Source organism: Varanus komodoensis, unplaced genomic scaffold (assembly GCF_004798865.1).
Source record: "Varanus komodoensis strain SLA01 unplaced genomic scaffold, ASM479886v1 scaffold8, whole genome shotgun sequence".
NCBI lineage: Eukaryota > Metazoa > Chordata > Lepidosauria > Squamata > Varanidae > Varanus > Varanus komodoensis.
The window spans coordinates 418,826-433,212 of record NW_025336481.1 but is presented as its reverse complement, the minus strand read 5'-3'; the positions used below and the strand labels follow the sequence as shown (position 1 = coordinate 433,212).

General features: G+C 62.6%; 1 protein-coding gene across 1 annotated transcript in view; it reads left to right on the top strand.

The window, feature by feature from the left end:
- The first annotated feature begins 5,865 nt into the window (after positions 1–5,865).
- The window catches only part of LOC123036490 (bactericidal permeability-increasing protein-like), a 16,902-nt gene continuing 8,380 nt past the window's right edge, over positions 5,866–14,387 (top strand). The window contains exons 1-7 of the mRNA XM_044455776.1: positions 5,866–6,042; positions 6,177–6,291; positions 7,492–7,620; positions 9,117–9,272; positions 10,664–10,727; positions 11,354–11,417; positions 12,440–12,531. Coding sequence (XP_044311711.1) covers positions 5,898–6,042; positions 6,177–6,291; positions 7,492–7,620; positions 9,117–9,272; positions 10,664–10,727; positions 11,354–11,417; positions 12,440–12,531 — 765 coding nt within the window. The 5' untranslated portion in view covers positions 5,866–5,897. The remainder of the gene's footprint in view (positions 6,043–6,176; positions 6,292–7,491; positions 7,621–9,116; positions 9,273–10,663; positions 10,728–11,353; positions 11,418–12,439; positions 12,532–14,387) is intronic.

Below are 14,387 nucleotides of genomic sequence, written 5' to 3'. Positions count from 1 at the left end.
CTCCCTGAGCTTTGCTCCGTTGGAGCACGTCCTGCCTTCCAGTGCTGGGGAGAATAGGTCTCTACCCACCTCCGTGTGACACCCTCTCCCACACCTGTATGTCGCCAACAGATCTCCCCTGAGTCTCCTCCAGGCTGAAGAGACCCAGTTCCCTCAGTCTTGCCTGCAAACCGGCTCCCAACCTTGTGGCCCTACGCTGCACTGACTCCAACCTGGCTATATCCTTCCTGTAATGAGGGGCCCAAAACTGAGCACAATACTCCAGTTGCGGGCGCACCAGAGTCGTGTAGAGTGGTAGTAACACCTCTCTTGATCTAGAAGCCACACTTCTGGCTATGCAACCAAGCGTGGCGTTCGCCCTCTTGACCACCGCATCACACGGCTGGCTCATGTTCAGCCTGCAGTCAACCAGCACCCCGAGGTCCCTTTCACAAGGGCTGCTCTCCAGCCACTTGTCCCCTAACCTGTACTTATGACACCCATTCCTGTGCCCCAAGTGCAAGACCTTGCATTTATCCACACTGAACGCCATCCTGTTGTCTCCTGCCCACTTCCATAGTCTGCTCAGGTCCTTTTGGATCTGGAGTATCTGCTCCTCAGTTGTGGCCACTGCCCCAGTTTTAGTAGCATCTGTGAATTTGTTCGGCTTGTTTCAGGGTAGCTTGCCATGTTGTCTGAACCCAGCGGGGCGATCTTGCCCTGGGCTGCTGGGGCGGCCAGAGAGCAAAGCTTCCGCCACGCCCGTGATCTCACTGGTGCTGCCTCCATCCCTGCTCATCCCTTCGCAGCGCCTTCTGCTCCGTGCCTTGACTCCTAAGATAGGGCAGCCAGCCATGGGGGGAGGCAACCAGCAAGAAGGCAGGGATGCGTGCACAGTGGGGAGGGGGAGCTGGCAGTCCCGCTGCCATATCTCAAGGGCTCTGGGAATCTGGCGATCTGGGGTGTGCGGCCCATGTGCTGACGCGGGGCCGGCGGTAGCGCAGGGTTCTGCGGCAAAGGGGCCCAGGACTGGCGCCAGAGGCTGCGGGGGGGGGGGGGGGGGGGGGGCGGACAGCGAGCCCGTCATCCGCCTGCAGTGCCACGGCCTGCTATGCCAGCAGTCGGCCCCCGGCATCATCCTGGCCAGGTGGCTCCGGGGGTGCTCCCCACCCCCCTTACGGCCAGAGAACCTCGCAAACAGTATCCAGCACCGATGGCCGCGGCCGCAGGAGTCCGAGGCCAGCGGGTGCCGCAGGGCCTGCATTAGTTGCCCCGGCTGCACGCGGACCCCCAGGGCCAAGGGGAGGAAGCCTCCCAGGGGGCAGGTGGCCTGTTTTCTTCCTCCTTTCCGCAAGGAGCAGGGGAGAGGGTGGCTTGGCCGGCTCCTCCCAGCCTGTCGCCCCCTGGATCTGCTTAACTGCAGCTCCCATAGTCCCCAGCCAGAGCACCAACTCCCTATGATTCGTGGCTTAAAGAAGGTTTGGAACACATTCCCGGCTGCGGCAAAGGAAGCGCAGACCCCGTGGCGAGCGAGCAGAAGCCGGCTTGGCCGGGGCGGCGCACTGAGCCTGCTGTGGTGGCCCTGCCATGCGATGCTCTGCGTGGCCCTCGGGAAGCCTTTCTGGCTCACCTACCTCGCAGGGCTGTTGTGGGGAGGACGTGGGTGGCCCTGAGCAGCTGGAAGGGTGGATGCAAGTGCACGGCGGGGGAGGGCCCCCCACACCCCACGCCGGCGCATGTCTCCTCTGCCTGGTGTTTCCGCCCCCAGGTGGGAGCTGGGCCGGCCCCTCGGGTGTGCAGCACGGCGCTTTGTAAAGCGGGGGGCCCTTCTCAGGCGTGTCGGCGCTCCCGGGCGGCCGGACTGGGGGAGTGCATGTGGTCGGGAGCTGTGGCTGCGGAGCGCCGGCATGGCTGAGGCCGGGCTGCCCTTGCGCAATGCGCTGCGACGCGCTTTCCTATTCTTCCCTCCTGGGGAGGCGACGGGCATGGGCTTCCCTCTCCCTTGAACGGCACGCGGGTCCGAGAGCAAAGCGAGCCAGAGCGCCCTTTCCCCACACGCCAAAATGGCACAGCCGGGCCGCCCTGCTCTGGCCACGTCGTGAGAAGGCAGACCCCGCTGGGGCTGGCGGTCCTGCCGGGGGGGCAGAAGCAGGAGGGGCAAAGGGGCCCGAGCCGGAGGACTGCGCCGAGGGAGCTGCGTCCTGGAACGTGGAGGCGCTGGCGGGGCTGCGGAGGAGATGGCGCCTGGAGGGCTTCCTCTCCTGGGGTGGCCGGCAGCCGGAGATGACCAGGTGGCCCAGCGCCACTCCGAATGCCAGGGCTGCTGCTTGGGCATCACCTCTTGCCACTGAGCAGCGGGCAAAGGTGCCCGAGTGCTCCAGGCTCCCAGCAGGGCCAAAGGCCGCCTGGGATGGCCCTCCCGGCTGCCCCAAACGACCTGGGGGGGGGGGGGGGGGGCTTTGCTGGGAAAACGGGGAGGCGGTTCTGCCCGCAGCTCATTGCTTTCTGGACCTGATTCCATCCGCCCTTAATGAGGCGGGGAGGTAGGTTTCCAGGTACACACTCTCTCGTCCAAACGGCTGTGAGTGGTCCCTGCGCTGCTTGGGGCCCCTCCACGTCCCTTCGTCAGAAGAGCCCTCCCTGTGCAGGGGGCACAGGAGAAGCGGGAAAAGAGCCGCTCGCAGGCAGAGAGGGAGAGCACCGGTCTGGCCCATGCAGGGGGAGTGAGGCCACCCTGCCCTGCCCAGTCCTGCCCCGTGAGCACAGGAGGGTGGGCTTCCCCTCCCTGTGGCTGGTGCTGCCGGCACACACCACCCCGGCCTTCCGGGCGGAGGAGCTGCTCTTCCCCAGGTGCGTCCACCTGGAGGGGCCCAGGGCCCAGGACTTGGAGCAGCCAGCCCCCTCTGGCCTGGGCAGCCCAGCCTGGCTCCAGCCCCGCAGCTCGGCCGTCCGCTCTCCGATCCCACCCTACACCTTGCAGAACTGAGGCAGCTCTCTGGCCAGGAGGGGAGAGAGGGAAAGAAGAAAGGTGGGGGGGGGAAGGGGGAGGCTGCCTGGCCCCTTTCTTGCAGATGCAGAAAAGGCTATGCAATCTCTCTCTTCCCACACAAAACTGAGTTTTACTGAATATTTTCCATCTATAATGCTGGTATTTAGGAAGCCTTTAGCTGTCAATTAACTACCTACGGTGAATTCATACACTTCTAGCAAATCACAATCAGAAATTGCTTTGCATGGGTTCAAGCTAATGGCTTTCTGGCCCCTTCCAACTCCACAAACAAGCACCGTATTTGCGGCCTGAGGGACACACCTGCGGATGCAGGGAGGGGAACCTTCTAGCTGCCCTGCCATAAAGCAAGGAGGCTGCCTCCCCTCGCCAGAAAAAAGCACGGGCCAGCGAGGCCAGCCACGGGGGGCCATCGCTCCCTGGAGCCCCCAGGAAAGTCAAAGCCAAGATGGAAGCACCTTCTCCGCCTTCTCCCCGATTTCCTGTCCTTTTTTTTTAATAAGTTTTATTTGAAATTATAATCCTAAAAAAAAAAAGCAAAGACAAAAAGAAAACTAGAAACAACATCCATCATCACAAACATCGAGCCCGCTGGGTCAGCCCCCACGCCCCTCTTTTTTCCATTTATGATAATTTAGAAACATATTTAAATCTAAGACAAGTCCCGTTTCTCTAACCAATAATAAAAAGAATCCCAAGTTTGATAGAAGTCAGTGTCTTCTTTCTCCTTCAGTGATAAAGTCAATCCATCCATTTCTGCACAGTCCAGGATCTTTTTTAGAATCAGTTCATCGGTGGGAAGTTCCTCACTTTTCCAGTGTCGAGCAAATGCAATCCTCGCCAAAGTGATTCCATGTAAGATTTCCTGTCCTTTTCTCAAAGAAGAAACAAAAGCACAGTGGAAGATGAACCTCTCCCCACATCCTCGAGGGAAGGAGGTTTCGAAATGTTCCAAAAAGCAGAAGCTGGCTCTGCACACCAACAAGATGGGGCTCAGAATAAACATCAGCGGCAAGAGGAATGGAAAAGGACGGCAATTTCATAGTGCTTCACGGAATGACACCTCCAGTGCGGTTTCCTGCACAAGTGCCAGAATACAGCACTCCTCACTGGGAGTGTTGCAATACTGTTCGCGTGCACATTGCACAAATACGGGAACGAACTGCAAAGCATGTTCCGTTCCAAGGCACAGAAGGCTTGCCTGGAACGGGGACATCTTCAGGAGGTGTTGTTTAAAAAGCAGCACGATGGCACAGAGGCAGCTGTCCTGAACCCCCCCCCCCCCCCGGTGCGCCGATGCGATGCGGCCAAGCGGTGGGTGTGCAGGGAAGCGGGGCGCCTCTTGCGACGACCTTCCACTTCCAACACCCAGGGCACCCCTTCTCCTCCACCAACCTGCCAGCCACTGAGAACACGCTGCTGGAGGACCTTCTCCTGGTGGCTCCACATGGCCCACGGCCCGAGTCGGGAAGAGACTTGGGCATGGTGGCCCCATTTCTATGGGATCCTTGGGGTTTACTGCTCGGGTGGCCCCAGGATGCCAACGTGTTCAGTACCTGGAAGCCCTTCTTGCTGACCGGCCTTGATTTTAATGTCATCTTCTTCTAATGCATTGTTTTTATTTAATTTTTAATCTATTTCAGCTTTTTCCTGCCCACTGCTCTAGTTTCTGCTAAATATTGGGCAGGATGCAAATACTATAAATAGATAATGAGGCAGCTGGATCATGCGACAAAAGCCGTGTGAGCCACCAGGGGACCTAAAACTGCCTGGGAAGAGCTGCGATTCCATTCATGCGCTCCGGGATGCCCGGCCCACTTCCGCCACTGGTGCTGCACTGCTATGCCCAGAAGCATCAGCCAGGAACGCACCTGAGCAAGCGATGCCGCATGGGGTCCTTCCGCAGGTGCCAACGATGCTGGCCCAGAAAGCGCGCAGCCAAAGGACCTGCAGCCGGGACTGCGCCCAGGTTGTGACATGGCAGCCCTACCCCACGAGGGTGCGGGGGGGAGGGCAAGAGAGAGAGAGAGAGCTTTGCTCCAAGAGTGGGCAGAGCCAGGAGCAATCTGAGCGTGTCCCCCAGGGCCGGGACAGAACTTTAGGTGTGCCTGATGAGCTCAGCGGTAGATAAGCTCGGCTGACTTTTTCCGGAGAGGCCCAGTCTTGGCCAGATCTTGCTCATCGCCTCTTCTTCCTCTTCTTTGGATGCCGTTCAACCGTTTCTTTCTGGTGCGTGACGGAAGCAGGGAAAAGTGCCAGGAAAGCAAACCAGCTATGAATGCTGGAGGCACCCTGGAGGCCCAGCCCAGCCCCAGAGCTCTCCAAGCAGCCCCCTGGCAGACTGCAGAGAGGCTGCTACCGGTTCTTCCTGGCCGCACGTTCCCTTCCCATGGTGGACGACCAGCTGTCCCAGTGGCAGGGCTGGCTGCAGTGGGGCTGCTGGGCAAGGCACCTGCCCGCAGGGCCCTGCGCCTCCGTGAGCCCACTGTCCCACTGCCAGGCTCTGGCGCCTCCTCGTGGGGGAGAAATCCGGGGACTCCGCACAGTGGGCCCCTGGCCTGTGCCCATCCATGCCTACCCTTAGTGGGACCCTTGGCGTCCCAAGGACGCTGTGATGCCCGAGACTCAGAACCGGCGAGGGATTCCAGGGTGGCAAACCAACTGCAGCCCAGTGCCTCTGAGCAGGTACGGAGCAGCTTTCCCTCACCACAGGTAGCCGCACCCCTCCTCCTTGGCAGCCCTGCTGCGCACAGGAGCGGCAGGATGTGGGCGCAGCAGCGATCCTAAGCCGCACCCTCAGGGGGGCTGCCCACCGAAACGGCAGGGCCTCCCCTGCTTCCGTCCCGGCACTTCCCCTTTCTCGGGGCTCAAGAGAAGCCTCCGGGCCGCAGCCTCCCGCGGGACGGGACGCATGGGCGAGCGCTCGGCTGCGAGGATGCCCCGGGGCGGCCTGCGCTGGTTGCTGCTGCTCGGCTGCCTCTGCGCCCTGGCGCTCTGCTCCTCCGGGACCAGCCCCGGCTTCGTGGGCAGGATCACCGCGCCAGGCCTGGACTACGGTAGGTTCCCCGCCAGCCGCGTGCCCGGGAACGCGCTGCGGAGGGCGCGTGGGCGACCCGGGCGTTTTCGCCCCCTGCTCGGCGGGCACGACCGCGGGCCCCGCCGGCACTCGCTCTGCTCTGTTCTGTTCCAGCGCGCCAGGTGGCCGTGGCGGGCCTGCGGGAGAAGCTGGCCAGGCTGGTGCTGCCGGACTTCTCGGGCTCCCTCCACGTCAGAGTTTTCGGGCAGGTGGACTACCACTTCGGCAGGTGAGGCCGCGCGGCAGGGAAGGGGCCGCCCGGGCCGGGCCGCGTGTCTCCCAGGCGCGCCCGGCGGGCATTCCCAGGACGGGCTGCGCCGGAGGGGCGCGCTAGCAACGCCGGCCGCGCTCAGCGCGCGTCGGAATCGGCGCAGCTCCCCGCCGGACCCGCGCCAGTCGCCTGGCTTGTGCTGCGGCGCCGGCCGCGCTGCTTGGGATCGCGGAGCCGCGGCGCGCCCGGCACGGGCCGCCTCGGGAAGGGGCGACTGCGCGGCAGTCCGGGGCGTCGGGAGCGGCGGCTGGAGCGCGCAGAGCAGCGGAGCGGCTCGCCGGCGCCTCTTGCCCGGCCATGTGGCGAGCGCACGGCGCGGCTGCGGAGAAGCAGCGGGCGAGCGGGAGGCGCGCATCTCCGGCGCTGAGCGGCTTGGCCCCGCTCGCCCTCCGCCTGCGGCACTGCGCGCCCTCCGCAATCTTCGGGAGGTGCCGGAAGGAGGGGGAGGCCCGCGGGAGAGGGCGGAAGGAAGGAAGCCACCGGCTGCGGAAAGCCTTGCCCCGTTGCCCCGCGCAGCCGGCGAGCTGAGCCTCCGTGGCCGAGCGGCACGCATCGGCTTCCTTCCTCTTTCCCTCCCGTGGCGCTGCCGCGTGAGGCCTCCTCGCCCGCTGCTGGCGGAGTGCTGGCGACTGCGGGGACGGGGGCGCCCAGTTTTGGCCCCCCGAAGCCCGGCCTGGCCTGCAGTGCCTACCGGGGCGCGTTGCTGTGGTGCTTCTGGGCCACTGCTAGCCGCTGTTCTGTTTCGCTGCCACGACTGAATGGCGTCGGCGCCACGGGAGTCCTCCCGCCTCCTGCATGCAGAGACGGCCAAGCAGGGCCGCCTGGGGCGAATACTCGGGGCAAGACATGCTGGGGCAGACCGCCCCGCCACACCTCCCTCTGTGCACGAGGTGTAGGTAAGCCGCCAGCCCGGGGGCCCACCTGGAGCACCCCGAATCCCAACCTCATCATCATTGTCAGGACTCCGTATTGCTTCTGGGGCGCCTCAGCTGCAGCCCTCTGGGCCACTCACAACAGGCCGGACGTGCTCCCACGAGAGCCCTTCCTCCCACGGAGACCCTGCGCTCCAGAGGGAGGGCCGAGGCCTGGCCCCGGCCAGGTGATGTCAAGCTGTCTGTTTCCGCACCTGCTCCTCCCCCTTCTCCCTGCCTCCTACAGGTTGACCATCCAGAGCTTCCAGCTGCCAAACTCGGCCGTGGCACCAGTCCCCGGCGTGGGCCTCCGGCTCACCATCACCAACGCCTTCACTTCGCTGACGGGCAAGTGGAAGGTGCGGAAGAGATGGCTGTGAGTGTCTCCGTACTCGCTCGCTCGTTCCGAGAAGCCCAGGCTGCCTGGCAGAGACGGCCTGTGCCGAGGGGGCCTGCCTGGAGAACAGGGCCGGCTGCCTCTCTGTTGGCTGCGGACGGAGAGGGGCCCCAGAGGGCGCAGGAGTGACTGGGGGAGCCACCCGCACGCCTCCCCCTCTGCCCTCAGCCTGCCCTGGCTGGCGGGGAGCGCGGCCATCCCTGCACACCGGAGCAGGCCGGCTGAGCCCCCGGTTGACCTGGCGCCCGCAGGCAACCCTGCGAGGGGGCAAGGCCAGTGCAGCCGTGGGGCCTGGCCAGTGGCTCCCTCCGCTCCCGGCCCTGGTTGTGCCCGGCCCAGAGTCCTCCTCCCTGGGGGCCCTTCCAGGCCGCCCACCCGCGTCCTCAGGGGAGCACAGCTGGGCTGCGGGCTGCATTGCACCTCGCGCACGGCCCTGATGCTGCCACGGCAGAGCGCGCTCCCCATGCCCGGCGTCCCTCTCGCGAGCCACCCTCACCCCCAGAGCTCCCGACCTGGGCTTTGGTGAAGACGGGTAAAAGCCTCGCCAAGGACTCGGGAACAACTGCAGGATGCCAGGCGGGTCGGTCGGATTCTGAGCACAGCCCGGCAAGCGGCCTCAAGAGGCACGTGGTTTCCAGTGCCCTGAGCAGCGGGCGGAAGCCAAGGCGGGCGTGTGTCTCGCTGGCACAGCGCTGCACCACCCGCCCCCTGGCTCCTCAAAGGCCCCCCCCCCACCTGCGGAAAGGCCTTTGGCTCCTCCGTCGGTCTTAGTGCCCGCGGCTGAAGAAAACACAGCGGGGGCCATACCAGGGAAACCTTGGCTGTGTCTCCTGCCTCCCTCAGGCTCCCTTACTCCCAGGGAGACCTGGTCCTGGCACACAGACTGGAAGGGAAAATGCGCCCCCCCCCCCACCTCTCCATGGAGATTTCCGAGGACTCTCTTGTCTGTTGAGTGTCCCGAACTGGCTCCTGCCAGGCTTTGCCCTGGAGGCCGGATCAGTCCTCTTGTCCAAGCACCTGGATGGTGCACCAGTTATTGGCTGGCTAAGCGGCGGCGCCTGGCCTGCAGGTGACCTCAGCCGGGGCATCTGCCCTGGGAAGGGCTGGGGGCTTCTGTCCCCAGGCCTGGGCGTGGTCTGGCTGAGTGGGCCTCTCCAGCCCAGCCTCAACAGCCCAGAAGTCCAAGACTTGGAATGAGACCCTACAACCTGCCCTGTGGCGCATTGGTCCTGCTGGGGCACTCGCCTCGGGCAGTGCGTGCTGATGCGGGGCAGCCCGGGCTTCCCGGCAGGGCTGTGTCCCCCGTGCATGAGCCAGTCCAGTTCAGCCTCCCCCTCCCCCGTGCATGAGCCAGTCCAGTTCAGAGAGAAGGCCTGTCAGCACCGGGGTCGGGGGGGGCGCTGGCGGTTTCAGGAGCAGGTGAGGAGGGGCTGCGGCTTCGGGGGCTCAGGCTGGGCTCTGCTCTCTGCCACCAGGAGGGACAGTGGCTCCTTCGACCTGAAGGTCGAGCGCATCTCCATCTCCGTGACCCTCAGGCTGGGCAGCGGCCCTGCCGGGCGGCCGACCGTCTCCACCTCGAACTGCAGCGCCAGCATTTCCGACGTCGACATGCATATTTCTGGCAGGTTCGGGTATGTTTGCTGATGCTTCTGAGTGGTTCGTGGCCGCCTTTCAGCCAACCCTCGGCCCTGTGCTCCTGCAGCTTAACTTTACTTGGGACGTTCTGCCTCGCTTACCCTTGGGGTGCCCCCCACGTTCCCCGGGGTGCTTATTGCCACACAATGGCCCGTGGCACTGCTTCCTCCTCCCTGTGCCAACCGCACTCGATGTTGGGCTGCAGGAGTGGGCCAGCGAGAAGCTGGGACTGCGCTGCCCTGCCTTGCCTGCTGCCCTCTCCAAGCCTCCACACAAACTGTGACATCCTGATCTGAAGTACTCAACATCATTTGGACAGTCTCCTTCAGCCTCGGGCAGCCTTCCCCAGTTGGGTGTTCAAGACGTCCCATCATCCCAGCTGGGGATTGTGGGAATTGCAGTCCAGCCCGTCTGGAGGGTTCCGGCTAGGGATAGCTGTCCTAAGGGGTGTTTGGTGACTCTGCAATTTCAGCCGGTCTGACGTGTGCTTGCATTTGATCTCCACACAAGCGCTTGCTGTTCTCGCAAGCCTCCCCCTGACCCGCTTCTCTGGGGACGGCCCGGCACGAGGCTGTGCTGAGAGCTTTGGCCTCGGGGCGGAAGAGGAGCGAGACAAGACGAGAGCGGTGCCAACGCAAGAAAAGCGTGCGGCACTGTCCATAACACCGTGGATAAACCTGGGAACCCTTGGAAGAGGCTCTGCTTCAAGCATTGCCTTCGCCTGTTTTCTTATTCTTATTTATTTATTTAAACAACTTATTTATTTATTTATTTATTTATTTATTTATTTATTTAAACAACTTATATGCTGCCCCATTGCATGAGCCTCGGGGCGGCTTACAATCATAAAATCATCAAATAATTAAAATACATAAAATAAAATAGTGGACCCAGCCTGGTCAATTTAAAATAAACCATTAGCAGTTAAAATAGCGTTTAAATAAAAAGGTCTTGGCCTGGCGCCGAAAAACAAATAAGGAGGGCGCCCGGCGGACCTCCCTGGGGAGCGCGTTCCACAGGTTGGAATTCATGGCAGCGCCCGACGGGGGACGGGGCGGCGGGGGTGACCGGGCCTGGCCCTCCCTGCTCCCCGTGGGCCAGTCGGGGCTGCCTAGATAGAGACGGGCTTGACGTGTGAAGAGACCCCCGGCACCAAGCGTCCTTCGGGGCACAGGGTGGGGGCTGCCCTCCTGGTGCACCGAGGTGCGGGGGATGCTCTGCTCCCAACATGGCCTTGGGAGGGAGGGCAGGAGCCCATGCGGGGAAGCCGGAGCCTCTCCCCGGGCTTCCCGGACGCTGCGCCCTGTGCCCCGAGCCCGTGGAGGCGGGCGGCACACCTCGGCGACCGCTACGGAGCACTGAGATCCCCGTGTGCTTCCCCCCGCAGCTGGCTGTACAACCTCTTCCACAGAAGCATCGAGTCAGCCTTCCGAGAGGCCATGGAAGGCCGGGTAAGGTCAGGGTGGGCCTTCCCGGGCTCCCCACCGCCCCGTTCCTTTCCCACTAATCCTCACCAGGTTCAAACTGGGGGACCCCTGCGGGTGAGCGGCCTCGGATCCTCCCTTCCCAGCTGAGCATGTCCACTCGTGAAACACCTGGTTTCCTGGGCACGCCTGCTCTTGCACCATGAGTGGGAATGGCACTCTGCACGTGCTCTGTGAGGAATGGATAGAATGGTGCTGATTACCTTGACAAGTCCTCCTTGTCTTGTTGTTTGGTGCTGGGCTACTTTTCAAGCTCCTCTTCAGAGCACTGGCACTAGCCGCATCCAGGTCCAGGTCGGAATCCGGTTCCGGGTTTTCCTAAATCTCTCCCTTCCCCGGTCACTTGGGTCCCTTTCTTGGTCTTCCGCAAATTACGGAGGCACACGGGACGCAGTTCCGGGCGGAATCCGACTCAGTCAGTCCTTCATGTCCCAGTTTCAGTTGCTGGGGTCCTTGCCAAGGCGCTCTGATCGCGCTGGACCCGACGCAAAGGCGGGAGGAATCCGGATGGATGCTGCAGCGCAGGAGCGCCTGCCTGCCCCCCCCCCGTAACCCGGGCTTCACTCTCACTCTCTTTCCTCCCATTCTCCAAGGTCTGTGACGAGGTGCGCAGTTCGGTGAGCACCAAGCTGCAGCCCTTTCTTCACACTCTGCCAGGTGAGGGCACCTCATGCAGGGCAGGTAACTGGCTGATTGCCAGCTGAGAGCCAGGGTGGCGTCGTGGTGGAGAGCACGGGACCAGGACTCAGGCGATCCGGGTTCGAGTCCCCGCTCGGCCATGGAGCCAACTGGGTGGCTTTGGGCCAGTCACAGACTCTCAGCCCAACCTACCTCACAGGGCTGTTGTTGTGGGGATAAGATGGAGGAGAATGATGTGAGCTGCCTTGAGCCCTTTGAGGAAAAAGGCAGGATATAAATCGAAAAATAAATAAATAAATAAATAGATCTGAAGGGAAGAGCATCTTTTACGCAGGCAGGTGCTTCACACCGGTTTCCCTGCGCTCTTCACACCGTCTCTGGCTCGGAACTGGGCCTCCAAATTGGAGCCTTTGGGTGCTCCATCTCCACACTGTGATAAATACGCCCTTTGCGCTGCATTTATTCCCCGGCACAACACGGATCCCTTCGGAGCCTCCTCCTTGCCCAGAATTTGGATCGACTTCCCTTTCTCAGCAGGGCTTGCCCTACCTGTGCAGTTCGAAGAGAGCAGGTGGAGGCAGAGGGGTCAGAGCAGGCCGTTCCCCCCCCCCCATGGTGGGGGCCTGCGAGTCCCACCATCCTTCACCATTCAGTATGCGCTCTGGGGCTGCTAGGAGTTGTAGACCAAAGCACTGGGGGGCTGCAGGTTGCCCACCCCTCTTCGGGGAGACGCTTTTGCAGAAGACTCTGCGGCCCCGGCCGTGCGCCGTTCTTGGTGCAGAAGAGCCCCCTTCCCGTCCGAACCTCTCGTCCTTTCGCGCTCGCTTGCTTCGGGAAAGGCCAAGGCGGCGCTCCTCCCTGAGGGGCACGGCGAATGCTGGCCCCAGGCCCCGCGGAGGCTCCCGGCCCGTGCTGCCCTCGTCCGCCACGGGCGCTTGCGGTGCATCGAGGGGGCTCTTTGCCCCACCTGCACTCGGCTCCCACGCGAGAAGCAGGAAGCCGCCGTGCCCTTCCCAGAGCATCGTGTCCTTCTCTTCCAGTCACGGCGAATATCGACAAGGTCGCCGGCATCGATTACTCCCTGGTTGGGCCTCCCGTTGCCACGGACAGCTCTGTAGACCTGGCGCTGAAGGTGAGATAAGCCAGGGAAGACGGCGCTTTCCCAGTGAGCGGAGGCAGCGAGCTGGGCTGCAGCGGCGCTTCCTGCTGCACTCACCTTCTCCTGTCGGGAATTCTTCTCCCGTGTGGGGAAGTGTTCAAAGCAGCCGCCGCACGACTCGGCCCAGGCCTCTCTCTGCCTCCCTTCAGGCCAGCGCAGCAGCGGCCAAGCCGAATCTCCGGTGTCCCCTCCGGACAGCCAGCCGTGCCCCCTGGCGTCCCCGGAGGCTTCTCACCCACCCGGGGGCCTGGCTTTGCCGGAAGCGCCTCCGCTGCCCCCATCACGGGGGCTCGGCTCAGCCCCTTCCCAGTCCCGCTTCGCACCCCGGCTCCGATCCCTCTGAAGCGTAGCCGCAGCCCATGAGAAGGAGCCCCCAAGCAGCCGTCTTCTCCCCCCAGCACGCCTGTCAAAGGGGGCGCGAAGTTGGGCACCCCCCTCAAGTGGGGTGGGAGGGACCCCCACGCTTGTCTTTGCTGCCCTCAGAGCAAAGCAAGAGGGTCTTCCTTGCACCAGCTTTACACTTGTGTAAACCTCCCGGAGAGCCTCGGCTGCAGCACGAGCACCTCACACGCGCCGCTCTTTCCGAAATGCGTGGCGCTCCTCTTCCTCCCCTGCAGCCACATCGTCGCCCCTCGGGAGGCCTGGCGAGGGGATGTGAGCGTGTGCTCCCGCAACAAGCCCATGGAGGGGCGGGCTACTGCACAGCACGGGGGGAGCCCGCCCTGGGGAGGCCGGGGGGCCAGCGGGGAAGCGCCACAGGAGCAGCGCTCCGCCTCTCCTCTCCTCCACCGGATGGGGGCCCAGGAAGAAGCGGGGGCCCACTTCAGATTAGTGGCAGTGCAGGACACTTCTCAGAATATGAATTTCAGCTTCGAGGAACTGGAGGGGTGTGTGTGGCGAAGGCCCCCGGCTCTGTGCTCGCGTAACCCCCCCCCCCCCCGTAAATAGGCTGGGGGCACTGTGGCACATCCCCCATCAGTCCATGCTCGGGACGGCTTTCGTAAAATAAACAAACATAATACAAATAAAATCCAGATTCACCCTGGCTGCAAATTAAAACCTATGGATGATATTAAAAGTTATTAAAATATTTTTTAAATAAAAAGGTCTTAGCCTGGTGCTGAAAAACAAATAACGACGGCGCCAGGCAGACCTCTCTGGGGAGTGCATTCCACAGATGGAATGTGAAGCTGGTGGAGGACTGGGGTTATGTGAGAGTAACGCCCAGTCCCCATCAGCAACCTGGCTGCTGTGTTTTGCACCATCTGAAGTATCCGGACTGTCTTCAAGGGCAGCCCCACGTAGAGCGCATTGCAGAAATCCAACCGGGAAGTAACCAATGCGTGCGTCACTGTTGCCAGGCAATCCTCCTCCAGGTAGGAACGCAGCTGATGGATTAGCCGAAGCTGATGGGAAGCGCTCCTCGCCACCGCAGTCACCTGAGCTTCCAAGGACAGCTCTGGGTCGAGGAGCACTCCCAAGCTGCGGACCTTGTCCCTAAGAGGGAGTGCAACCCCATTCAGGACAAGGTCCAAGTCACCTACCCAGGAGCTCGAACCACCCACCAGCAGGACCTCTGTCTTGTCTGGATTGAGCTTCAGTTCATTGGCCCTCATCCAGCACATTACCTCGGCCAGGCACCGGTTCAGCACAGCCACTGCCTCACCTGGATTGGTGGAAAACGAGAGGTAGAGCTGGGTATCATCAGCGTACTGATGATTCTGCAGCCCACACCTCCTGATGACCTCTCCCAGCGGCTTCATGTAGATGTTGAATAGCAAGGGGGACAAAATGGACCCCTGCGGTACTCCATGGCAGCTATGCCATGG